At 43.5% G+C, this 13,291-nt stretch overlaps 1 protein-coding gene across 1 annotated transcript in view; it reads left to right on the plus strand.

The window, feature by feature from the left end:
• Positions 1-13,291, plus strand: part of LOC123517191 (RYamide receptor-like) — a 31,680-nt gene that overhangs the window by 3,627 nt on the left and 14,762 nt on the right. The window contains exons 2-4 of the mRNA XM_045277195.1: positions 8,327-9,020; positions 10,683-10,766; positions 12,279-12,341. Coding sequence (XP_045133130.1) covers positions 8,674-9,020; positions 10,683-10,766; positions 12,279-12,341 — 494 coding nt within the window. The 5' untranslated portion in view covers positions 8,327-8,673. The remainder of the gene's footprint in view (positions 1-8,326; positions 9,021-10,682; positions 10,767-12,278; positions 12,342-13,291) is intronic.

Consider the following 13,291-nt stretch of genomic DNA (forward strand, 5'->3'; position numbering starts at 1 on the left):
CCTCACTCGTATTGAATTCTGAAATATCTTGTAATATTTTTTTTAATCATCTTCATCTGCATCGGCAATAAACGTATCTATCCGGAAAATATTTAATATCCGTAGTTATGCCTGCATCCTCCATTATACAGATGTAATGTCCACATCCACATCCGCGTCTGCATATCAGCATTTTTCAGACATGCGATGCACTCTGGCATGGATTGACATAAAGTGATCAAATTGCACGGTACGAAATTAGGTTGGTGTTTGTGGTGAGGCATTCAGCCACACCAGCGTGTGGGCATATTATGCACTATTACTGGTCTGCCTTGCCCTTGAGAGAGAGAGAGAGAGAGAGAGAGAGAGAGAGAACTAATACAAGTGAATAGCTTCCTTTCACTTCCACTCAGACGCTTCAGTTGGTGTTTTATTGTGTTTCCCGTGTGTTGATCACAGCAGCAGCTCGTAACTAGGCTGATCCATTACCTACTTGGAGACCTGCCAAGAAAATTAGGGTGTCTTTTCCCGCCGCATAAAGCAGCTCCTCTCCCAGGCAGCGAAACACCCTACACACCCTGCCGTCGGTGCACCCTGACCTCCTGCGCTCCAGGTGACTCTCGCTGCGATGTTCACCTCTAGAATTGTCGTGGAGGCGAGTGAGGTGACGGTGCAACTCAGGAAACCGTGGGAAGCACCGGCAATTGGCCTCACGGAATCCTTTCATCCTCTGAGAAGGGTCTCATCACCGCTGCCGTCACCGCCACAGCCGTGTCCTCCGCTACAAGCCACGCCACGCCACGCCATCAGACAGTAATGACTGTGTCGAAAAACAAGTGAATACTAATGTGATTCGGGGAGGAGAGTTTCTAACTAAAATTAAAATTCAAATATAAACACCCATTGGTACTGTGGCTGACAAATTACCTCTTTTTAAGATCTTGGTAAAATATTAGGTTACTGCGAATCATTCTGACAGTAGAGCCTAGCATAGCGCCGGTGTCTGATCTGTGAGTGTTCGATTGTACGGAGTTCTCCGGCCTTTTTTTTTTACAAACAAAGGGCAAATCCGTGTACACAACTGATCGCTTAGCCATGGATGTCCGGCCAGTGTTTTGAGGCACAGGGAAGCATATTGTTTAATTAATTTCATTAGAAAAACCGTTCATAAATCCATCACACCACTATATTAAAAAAAAAAAAAAAAAAAAAAACGTCTACAACGTTATGTTCTGAAAGAAGTGTATAGTCATGAACCACTGAATAGCCTTTATGCAATTATAAAGATTACATTACATAATGATATAGGTTTGTTCACTTGGTTTGAAGATTATAAAAAGTTCTTACTCTAAGAATATAATTTTTGTTATATAGTAGGAGTTTGTTTGTAATAATGAATGGTGTACAATATTCTCTTGCTACATGTCTTTCTCAGCCAAGGGTATAAATAAATCATCCGTTCTTCACTAATTAAACGTTCTTCTGATATTCTTTTCTGGTTATCTGTTGTGTTGAATACTTATCATCCACTTAGTGAAAGTTCAAGTTCAAGTTCAATATTCTATTGCCATAGAAATTTACACACAAACCATCAACAATATCAAACGTAAGTATGGCACGGTATACCGAGCCGAGTCTCCCTGGCTGAAGAATTACATTTTTTCATTTACACAAAATGTGGCATAGACAACAGGAAACAGGCTATGCCACAAGTATATTAAACACACACACACACACACACACACACACACACACACACACACACACTGGAGGAGGTACTGAAACGATAATTTACTCCCAGCGAGGTCTAATAGCACTAGTTCAAGGGGTGCTGTGAACCTTCCATTAAAGCTAGTTATGATCTTTGTGTGTCATAACTCAAGGGGACAGTCGCAGCCTGCCCTCTAAGACAAAACCCCTACTTCACTCAAGACTACATGCACTTACCACACACACACCCTTCACTTAAAATTAGAAATTAAAAAATGGCGACTCCAAACCCAGCCTCAGGTCCCTTCTGGGAGGGACCAAAATATCCCCAGGTCGGTCTGCTCTTTTGAGGGCGACCCCAAATGTCTTTCCACCTCCCTCACCTTTTTCTACATTAACTTCTGCAACATTCGCGTTCTTAGATCTAATTTTCAATCTGTTGAACACCACCTCTCCTCTACTAAACCTCATCTTCTTTTCCTCACCGAAACAAAGTTGTGTGAGGTAACTGACAGTAGCCCCTTCTCTGTTCCCTCCTACATTCTTTACCCTCATTTTCGTTCTAAAGGTGGATGTCGCGTCTATATGCCCAACAACTTAACTTGCTCTTCCGAGTTTTCCACCATCTGGCTTCGACTCAGTATTCACTCTCAAACTAAATTCATCTGTGCTGTTTATCTCTCCCCTAACTCTTCTGACTATAGTAATAAATTCTTTGATTATTTAACATGCAAAGTCCCTCTGTCCTTTCGTGGAGATTTCCATCCTTGGAGATTTCAATGTTCACCACGAGCTATAATTGGTTTTCCTCTTCCTTCACTGACCATTCTGGTGAATTAGCTTTCAGCTTTGCTGTCCTTCGTGACCTCGATCATCTGGTGCAATACCCTACTCGTATTCCTGACCGTCTTTGAGATACGACCAACACTCTTGATCTTTTCCTTCCCTTTAATCCTTCTGCTTATGCTGTCACCCTTTCATCTCCGTTGGGCTCCTCCGATCACAATCTCATTTCTGTATCTTGTCCTATTTCTCCAATCCTCCTCAGGATCCCCAAAGCGAAGGTGCCTTGCCTCTGCCAGTTGGGGGACCTGAGGAGGTATTATGTTAATTTTTCCTGGAATGATTATTGCTTCCGTGTCAGAGACCCATCTCTTTGTGCTGAACGCATAACAGAGGTGATTGTGTCTGGCATGGAGGCGTACATTCCTCATTCTTTTCTCAACCTAAACCTTCTAAACCTTGGTTTAACTCAGCCTGTTCTCGTGCTATACATGATAGAGAGGTCGCCCACAAAAGGTACTTGAGCCTTCCATCTCCTGAATCTCATGCACTTTATATTTCTGCCCGGAATCATGCCAAGTCTGTTCTTCAACTTGCCAAACACTCTTTCATAAATAGAAAATGTCAAAATCTTTCAAACTCAAACTCCCTCGTGACTTCTGGCATCTAGCCAAAAACATCTCAAATAACTTCACTTCTTCATCTTTCCTCCTTTATTTCATCCTGATGGCACCACTGCCATCTCTTCTGTCTCTAAAGCTGAACTCTTTTCTCAAACCTTTGCTCACAACTCCACCTTGGATGATTCTGGGCTTGTCCCTCCCTCTCCTCCTCCCTCTGACTATTTCATGTCTACAATCAAAATTCTTCGTAATGATGTTTTCCATGCCCTCTGGCCTAAACCCTCGGAAGGCTTATGGACCTGATGGGGTCCCTCCTATTGTTCTCAAAAACTGTGCTTCTGTGCTTGCACCTTGCCTGGCCAAACTCTTTCAACTTTGTCTATCGACTTCTACCTTTCCTTCCTGCTGGAAGTTTGCCTACATTCAGCCTGTTCCTAAAAAGGGTGACCGTTCTAACCCTCAAACTACCGTCCTATAGCTTTAATCTCTTGCTTGTCTAAAGTTTTTAATCTATCCTGAATAGGAAGATTCTCAAACATCTGTCACTTCACAATCTTCTGTCTGATCGCCAGTATGGCTTCCGTCAAGGTCGCTCTACTGGTGATCTTCTGGCTTTCCTTACTGAGTTCCTCTTTTAGAGATTTCGGTGAAACTTTTGCTGTTGCGTTAGACATATCAAAAGCTTTTGATAGAGTCTGGCATAAAGCTTTGATTTCAAAACTGCCCTCCTACGGCTTCTATCCTTCTCTCTGCAACTTTATCTCAAGTTTCCTTTCCGACCTCTATTGCTACTGTGGTAGACGGCCACTGTTCTTCTCCTAAATCTATTAATAGTGGTGTTCCTCAGGGTTCTGTCCTGTCACCCACTCTTTTTCTATTATTCATTAATGACCTTCTTAACCAAACTTCTTGCCCTATCCACTCCTACGCTGATGATACCACCTACATCTTTCCACGTTCTTTCAGAGACGTCCAACCCTTCAGGAAGTCAACAGATCACGCAGGGACGCCACAGAACGCCTGACTTCTGATCTTTCTAAGATTTCCGATTGGGGCAGAGAAAATCTAGTAGTTTTCAATGCCTCAAAACTCAATTCCTTCATCTATCAACTCGACACAACCTTCCAGACAACTATTCCCTCTTCTTCAATGACACTCAACTGTCTCCCTCTTCCACACTGAATATCCTCGGTCTGTCCTTTGCTCATAATCTTAACTGGAAACTTCACATCTCATCTCTTGCTAAAACAGTTTCTATGAAGTTAGGATATCTGCGGCGTCTCCGCCAGTTTTTCTCGCCCCTCCAACTGCTTACTCTGTACAAGGGCCTTATCCACCTCTGTATAGAGTATTCTTCGCATGTTTTGGGGGTTCCAACCACACAATTTTATTAGATAGGGTGGAATCAAAAGCTTTTGGTCTCATCATCTCCCCTCCTCTGAGTGACTGTCTTCAGCCTCTTTCTCACCGCCGAAATGTTGCATCTCTTTCTATCGTTTATCGTTATTTTTATGCTAATTGTTCTACTGATCTTGCTAACTGCATGCCTCCCCTCCTCCTGCAACCTCACTGCACAAGGCTTTCTTCTTCCTCTCATCACTTTTCTGTCCAACTCCTTAACGCAAGGGTTAATCATTCATACCTTTCATTGGTAAACTCTGGAACTCCCTGCCTCTTTCTGTATTTCCGTCTTCTTTTAAGAGAGAGGTGTCAAGACATTTGCTCCCTAATTTTGGATAACCCTTCTTATCTTTTAGGGAACCACTATCAAGTGGGCCTTTTTTTTTAACATTGTGTTGCAAACACACACACACACACACACACACACACACACACACACACACACACACACACACACACACACACACACACACACACACACACACACACACACACACACACACACACACACACACACACACACACACACACAAAGCGATGTACTGAGCCTATTTCATCCCTAAAGTGGGCCAGTCTTTCCCTTAAATCTTCAACCATATTGACACTCGGACGCCTATGGATACCTTTATTTATCAACAAGTATTTGCATACAATTGCTTCTGAGTATGTGCAGTTCGTGGGGGACACTCACTGTCATGATACCGATGGTGGTTATGATGTTTCTGGCAGCCACCAATCTTGTGTACTTACGCTGTTCAGATTACTGCCATCTCAGTGATACGCTACCCACACCTGATTGAAGGCGATGAGCATATTGTCTTGTTTTCCTCACGCGTCATCACACTCAGTTCACGTCTTACTTCTTTGTTGACTGACATAGGTGACCTGTTTGCTTCACAAACATCGTTTCCATTCACATTATTACATCGCTAATCGAAACGGAGACACTGACAAGTAAGCAACGCTCACTCACTCACTCATTCACTTAAATCCTCCTTCCCTCTCCTCTCCCTCTGTTCCCCTCAAAGGATTACAAAGGATACCAAACAACAACTGATTCTGGAGTCCTTCCAAGGCTGTTTTAATTACACAGAAGTCTTCTTTCCTTTTCAAAGACAACATTACGACTTTTAAGTTTTCTCTCTTTGGAGATATCCCGAATTACACGCCTCGCCTCAAGTAATCAGTGGAAAGAAGGTTTATAATGTTCCGGTTTTTTTTTTTTTTTTTATCTCGTCGCCTCAAATTGTTCTGATCCTGTTTGAGGATTATCATTTATCTGATTCTTTTGGCCTTCCATGTTCTTTGTATGTGTCGCAGAACCGTATCTTCAAACATCTCGGCGTGTTTACCATACCACTTTTGATAGACTACAGTGGAAGCTTCTGTCTCACCACTTATTTAGGAGTTATTTTAGGAGTTTTCAAGGAAATAATATATTGAATGTGTTTGTGGTGTAAACTGAGCACAACCATCTATTTACTTAATTACCGTAAAAACGTAAACTTTTAGAGATTGTAAAAATTTAAGAGAGAGAGAGAGAGAGAGAGAGAGAGAGAGAGAGAGAGAGAGTCCTCCTCCTCCTTCTCCTACTCCTCCTACTCCTACTCCTATTCCTCCTCCTCCTCCTCCTCCTCCTCCTCCTCCTCCTCCTCCTCCTCCTCCTCTTTACACAAGACACATGAATTCCAACCCAACCAAACACGTGATGAAATCGAGAAGAAAGAAAGAAAGAAAAAGAAAGCGATGCTACAGAAAAGAAAACTAGAAAACTATAGTGATGATGAAAACTCTCCGGAATGTGAGATACTAGCGAAAAGCAAGAAAATAGATCCAGTGCACTTTCAAGAGGAATCCCTCGTATAATCACTCGCAGCTTCAGGAAGATTTATGTTTCTGCTGCGTCGTGAGGGGATACCCACACCCCAGCCTGGGATGAGTGAAGCTGTTTGCTCTTTGGGTTACCTCGTTCGTGTCCTTCCCTCTGCCTTCGGATGCTCGGAGATATATTGTCCTCACCTTGGAACGAGATTATTGTCTTTGCTATTTTACTAATAATCACCCTGTGTTTCATGGATTTGTTCATGTGTCTTGATATGTGTCCACACCAGGAAAATTTGTTTGGAAACAATACTTCCAAATTGTTTCCAAACAATTTGCAAACAGTTTGGAAACAATTTCCAAATTGTTTCTATACAGACGTCAGTTGTCGTCACACCTGCAATAAATGTAGAAGTTGCTGCAATAGCCTCTGTATTTTATTTGACACTTTTGATAAATACAATTGTGGAAGGGCAAGAAAAAAAAAAGTGAGGAAACTTTTAGAAATTCTTTCTTTTTATGATGACTTACTTCTGTTACTTGCAAATGTTACTACATTCCCACAGTGCTGGGAATGAATACAGCAATCCATTGAGCCCACATTGTCTTTTCAATGCAAGCCTCGTGCTGGTACCGGTAACTGATCATCGTCACATCTGCCGCACTTGGCAGCGCTCGCACACACACACACACACACACACACACACACACACACACACACACACACATGGAAAATTGTTTGAAAACATTTTGGAAACGGTTTGGAATCTGTTTGAGAACAATGTTTCCTTACTATGAACAGGCCTTTAAGTTGTGTAGAGCAGTGGTTCCAAGCTCGTGACGAGTGGGCGCTGTTTTATCTTCTTTAATGATTGGCATGCTCTGACCGTTTTTCTGCATGCTACTATTACTTATGTCCTGGCGTGTTGGTCTACCGTTGTCATGACTTTAAGATCCGCAGTAGAAAACTGTGACACTCCAGCTTAATGACAGAATACGAAAGACGTCCTTCCGTCATCCACTTGTTATGAGTGTGGTGAAAATGAGAACATCGCACTCTATCACCAAGCTTCCGTGTTAGTGTGAGGACCTTAGCTGGTTCCTGAAGTGAGTGTGATGAACTACCACATTTTGACTTAGTATTTCCCTCGATTTTTATCAGCCAATTAATGTAGCATCATTGACACATACATTTCACTTCCTTTATAGTTTTTAGTGATTGTTGTTGTCCACTACGATGTGTCATCACCTCCTGTCAGGGACTGCTGTGCTGGTCTAATTCTACGATCGCGAACTTTCAAAACTTGTGTATATATATTGATGACGTTTCCTGACACGAAAGTTTCCACAAAAACTATTAGTTCTATCCTCACTCCCTGACTTGGCCATTATTCATTATTGTGACAATGGAGTTCCTTCGATGAGCTTTGGAAGACTGTGCACACATTACAGTTTGGTAACTTTTGAATTAGTCATACGAACCTAGCCACAATATTTTTGAGACGATTTTTTCTGCATGCCAAAGCACTCACGGTAATCACGTAACAAAGAGGAATTCATGTAAGTGCAATTCTGTATCGAAGTCGTCCTTTCATCTTACTGGACGCCTCTTTCACTCTTCATCTCAAACCATCCTAATGAGGCATCAATACCACCGCAACCTCGCCCTCGTGATGTCCCTTGTGTGAGTGGACTCTTCCCCTCCTGTTCTGTCATAATCTGGCGCTGCTCAGCGGTTGTGCACACATCTCACGCTCAACGCTCCACGCCATCTCTTACATCACTGGGGCCACGGCAAATTACTTCTTATATTTACTACTTGTCAATAATGAATAAACAATATACAAAAACTGTCTTGCACACTGTGGAATGAGCCACAATATCAGTTTAGAAATATGATATTTTATTTTGTATTAGATAATTCTTCCGTACTATGTCGGAGTTCTATTGACAAAAAAAGTATGCACTTATATTATCAAGTCTGAATGAAACTTTCTTTTATTTTGCAGGAAGAACGAGGCAAGTTTTTGCCAAACGTGCCCCTTCGTCCCAACACGCTCCCACTCCTACCCCACTATTGGATCAAAGTGAAACAAGCTTTCGTACTCAGCAGTCTCGAGGAAACACGAGATTTGCCAAGTTGAGAGAGAGAGAGAGAGAGAGAGAGAGAGAGAGAGAGAGAGAGAAGTAAACTCTCACAAACTCAATACAGATACAGACATCTCAAAAAATCTACACACGCAACACAGTCTGGTTGTGAGGAGGAAGGGCAGAGCAGCAATATCAAACCGGGAAAGTAACTCAACTTTTTCGTCTCTCCGTAAGTGTGACAAGTGGCGGCAAGTTTACGACACAGATGAACTACGACACAAACAGGCACGAGCTGGTACGTGAGTTGGAGTCAGCCTTCACCTTAAGCACAGGCAGCGATGGGAGTACTGACGGCATGATGAGCTTTCCCTCCAGTAACTTATCCTCGCTGAACGACTCCTTGTTCCCGGATGACATACTAGACGAGGGCGGAGGGCACACGAGGCGCAGGAAGTTCAATCTGTCGTTGCTTGACCTGGAGCGGCTGTTCCCGACCATGGAAGCGGTGTCGGCGGATATGCAGGTGTTCCTCATAGCCGTGTACTCTCTGGCGGCGGCTCTCAGTCTTCTGGGCAATGTTACTGTCATCCTCGTCCTCGCGTTCGGCAAGAGGTGAGTGTGTGTGTTTCACTGTTTGATCTGCTGCAGTCTCTGACGAGACAGCCAGACGTTACCCTACGGAACGAACTCAGAGCTCATTATTTCCGATCTTCGGATAGGCATGATAGGCACACACCACACACCGGGACAACAAGGTCACAACTCCTCGATTTACATCCCGTACCTACTCACTGCTAGGTGAACAGGGGCTACACGTGAAAGGACACACCCCAATAATCTCCACCCGGCCGGGGAATCGAACCCCGGTCCTCTGGCTTGTGAAGCCAGCGCTCTAACCACTGAGCTACCGTGTGTGTGTGTGTGTGTGTGTGTGTGTGTATGTATATATGTGTGTATATGTGTGTGTGTGTGTGTGTGTGTGTGTGTGTGTGTGTGTGTGTGTGTGTGTGTGTGTGTTTGCGTATGTATATGTGTGTGCGTGTATGTCTATGTGTGTGTGTGTGTGTGTGTGTGTGTGTGTGTGTGTGTGTGTGTGTGTGTGTGTGTAGACTTTTTTTATTTCTACTTTCATGTAAATCCTAAAAATGAACAGTCAGATTTCAAGTTGAAATGTATAAAATAATACTCTCTCTCTCTCTCTCTCTCTCTCTCTCTCTCTCTCTCTCTCTCTCTCTCTCTCTCTCTCTCTCTCTCTCTCTCTCTCTCTCTCTCTCTCTCTCTCTCTCTCTCTCTCTCTCTCTCTCTCTCTCTCTCTCTCTCTCTCTCTCTCTCTCTCTCTCTCTCTCTCTCTCTCTCTCTCTCTCTCTCTCTCTCTCTCTCTCTCTCTCTCTCTCTCTCTCTCTCTCTCTCTCTCTCTCTCTCTCTCTCTCTCTCTCTCTCTCTCTCTCTCTCTCTCTCTCTCTCTCTCTCTCTCTCTCTCTCTCTCTCTCTCTCTCTCTCTCTCTCTCTCTCTCTCTCTCTCTCTCTCTCTCTCTCTCTCTCTCTCTCTCTCTCTCTCTCTCTCTCTCTCTCTCTCTCTCTCTCTCTCTCTCTCTCTCTCTCTCTCTCTCTCTCTCTCTCTCTCTCTCTCTCTCTCTCTCTCTCTCTCTCTCTCTCTCTCTCTCTCTCTCTCTCTCTCTCTCTCTCTCTCTCTCTCTCTCTCTCTCTCTCTCTCTCTCTCTCTCTCTCTCTCTCTCTCTCTCTCTCTCTCTCTCTCTCTCTCTCTCTCTCTCTCTCTCTCTCTCTCTCTCTCTCTCTCTCTCTCTCTCTCTCTCTCTCTCTCTCTCTCTCTCTCTCTCTCTCTCTCTCTCTCTCTCTCTCTCTCTCTCTCTCTCTCTCTCTCTCTCTCTCTCTCTCTCTCTCTCTCTCTCTCTCTCTCTCTCTCTCTCTCTCTCTCTCTCTCTCTCTCTCTCTCTCTCTCTCTCTCTCTCTCTCTCTCTCTCTCTCTCTCTCTCTCTCTCTCTCTCTCTCGTCTTTTCTTTTCAAGATGCAGCGTGGCGGAAAGTGTCGCGCCCCAAAGGTCAGAAGTTAACCTCATCCTCTCAAGCGAAAGAGTGGGTCAGGAGAGGAGAATAATTGGTATTGTGATAGAATTAACCTCAATAGAAATAATTCTGGTATTGAACTACACACACACACACACACACACACACACACACACAGAGAGAGAGAGAGAGAGAGAGAGAGAGAGAGAGTAATAATTATTCAGATACGTACATATGTATATTACTACAGGTCGTCAGTGCGATGCTACCTAATCAACTTGGCGGTGTCTGACATCACCATGGCTGCCTTCTGCATCCCTTTCTCCTACACGAGGTACGTTAAACCCCCATTCTGCTCATCCACGCAGGCGGCATGTGGTTATTATCGCAGCGTCGTGAGTCAAGTGTGCTTTAATGAATCAATGAATCAGTTAGTTAGTTAGACGGTCAGTCAGTCAGGCAGAGAGAAGCAATCACGCTGCTACATCACTCACGATGAAGTTATTGCTCAAACTCCACGCGTAACTGCCTTTAATACCCTGACTTGTTTACAATGTTGCTGTTGAATGTCTGGCTGTGGTATTGAAGTGTGATTCGGTGGGCCATTCAGAAACCCTCCGATGCTTTCCTTTGGCTACTTTCAAAGGACTGGGTTGTAGTTACACAGGTTTTGAAGGATGTTTTTATACCGTTAGGAACCGATTAACAAGACTTCTACATAATGACATGACTAGGCTTCTTGTTTCTGTAACTTTTGAAAATAATCGTGATGTGAGAGCAAAGTGTTTCTGAATACTAGCCCGTGTGTTTGTTTCATCATTAGCTGTTGTGTGTGTGGTATTCTTCGCTGTTGCTTGTATTTCTTTTGTTTATTTGTTTGTGTTTGTTTTCTAGAGGTAATTTTTATTTTACTATATTGACGTTTCCGTTTTCCTGTTGTTGAACTGAGATTTGAAAGAAATACTGATAAGTTAATAACTTTTATTTGATCTTTATATACGTACATACACGCCAAAAGTAGATATATAGTTTTTAACAGGTCCATTGAGTCAAGACTCTTGTTAGGACTCATGATTAGACATGGAAATGACGAGATTGTCACAGCAGAACATATTATGAAACAAAACTAACATTAAAAAGGTAACTGCAACAGAAAACACATTATAAAGACAATACTACTTACTTAATTCTTACATTTATCTAAAGCATAGGTTTGATCAATGACCCCAAGAATCTCTTTACCAAATGTTGTAAATCAATAAGCTATAATGCCAACCAAATACGAGTGTGATAAGTTTTTGTGGGATGGGAAGGTGAGACTCTGTACATGAGAGAGAGAGAGAGAGAGAGAGAGAGAGAGAGAGAGAGAGAGAGAGAGAGGTGGTGTGGGATGTGGGGAGGGCAAACAGACAGACGGAACAAAACACACACACACACACACACACACACACACACACGGCCCGGTAGCTCAGTGGTTAGAGCGCTGGCTTCACAAGCCAGAGGACTGGGGTTCGATTCCCCGGCCGGGTGGAGATATTTGGGTGTGTCTCCTTTCACGTGTTTAGCCCCTGTTCACCTAGCAGTGAGTAGGTACGGGATGTAAATCGAGGAGTTGTGACCTTGTTGTCCCGGTGTGTGGTGTGTGCCTGGTCTCATGCCTAACCGAAGATCGGAAATAATGAGCTCTGAGCTTGTTCCGTAGGGTAACGTCTGGCTGTCTCGTCAGAGACTGCAGCATATCAAACAGTGAATTACACACACACACACACACACACACAGGCGCGGCGAGGTAATTGAGGAAAGAAGCCTCTCAGTTTAAGGTGTGCAGCCCATATTTACCTTGCAGCAAGTACGTACGGAATGCAACCCGAGAGATTGTGGCCTCTATGTCCCGGAGTGTGGTGCGTGAGTGATCTCAGTCCTATCTGAAGATTGATTGGTCAGCACGATCTCTGAGCTCTTTCCGTAGGGGATTGGCTGACTGAGTGACCACCAGACGACATACATGAATATACATCATGTTACGTTCACCGGTTAAATGGGTAAGATTGGCATCGGGGAGCCGGTGAACAATAACAATAAAAAAAAAAAACACTGCAGGTTCAATTGGTGAGGAAATGCAAAGGGGGGCACTTAAGAAGCTATTTAATAACCCAATAACAATGAAACTGACATACACATAGACATAACATGAAACATATATATATATATATATATATATATATATATATATATATATATATATATATATATATATATATATATATATATATATATATACAGAAAGAAAAATACAACAATAAAGAACCCAACTTAATACCTAACAATAATACTAATCCTATATGGAGGCAATGTGGAAAAAACGGGACGAGGGAAGTGATACTTATGAGGTGTCGCAGTGGTGAAGTGCTGGGTGATGGTGGATCCCACGGTAGTCCAAGAGGCGTTGTGTTCACTGGTTGAGGCCTTGACCTCGACTGACTTCCAGAAATCAGAGCTGCTTAACACTTCCGCTTGAGTCGAATCCAACTTCGGGACAGTAGCGGGCTTCATGAGACGGTGACGTGGAGGTTCATGAGACGGTGACGTGGAAGGTTCATGAGACGGTGACGTGGAAGGGAGGTGGAGAGGTGGCGAACGAGGTAACAAGCGGAGGAGGTGATGGTAGTGGGTATGTTACGGGCGGGCCGTAACATTTCCTCCCCTAAGACCTCCGTAATGGGCTCATGAAGGAGGTGAGACGGGAGATCTTGATAAGGCGTCGGCGATGATGTTGTCCACCCCTTGATATGGTGGACTTCCAAGTTGAAGGGTTGAGTTAACAAGGCCCACCTAAGAATGCGTTGGTTTCGGTTCTTC

Source organism: Portunus trituberculatus, chromosome 41 (assembly GCF_017591435.1).
Source record: "Portunus trituberculatus isolate SZX2019 chromosome 41, ASM1759143v1, whole genome shotgun sequence".
Lineage (NCBI taxonomy): Eukaryota > Metazoa > Arthropoda > Malacostraca > Decapoda > Portunidae > Portunus > Portunus trituberculatus.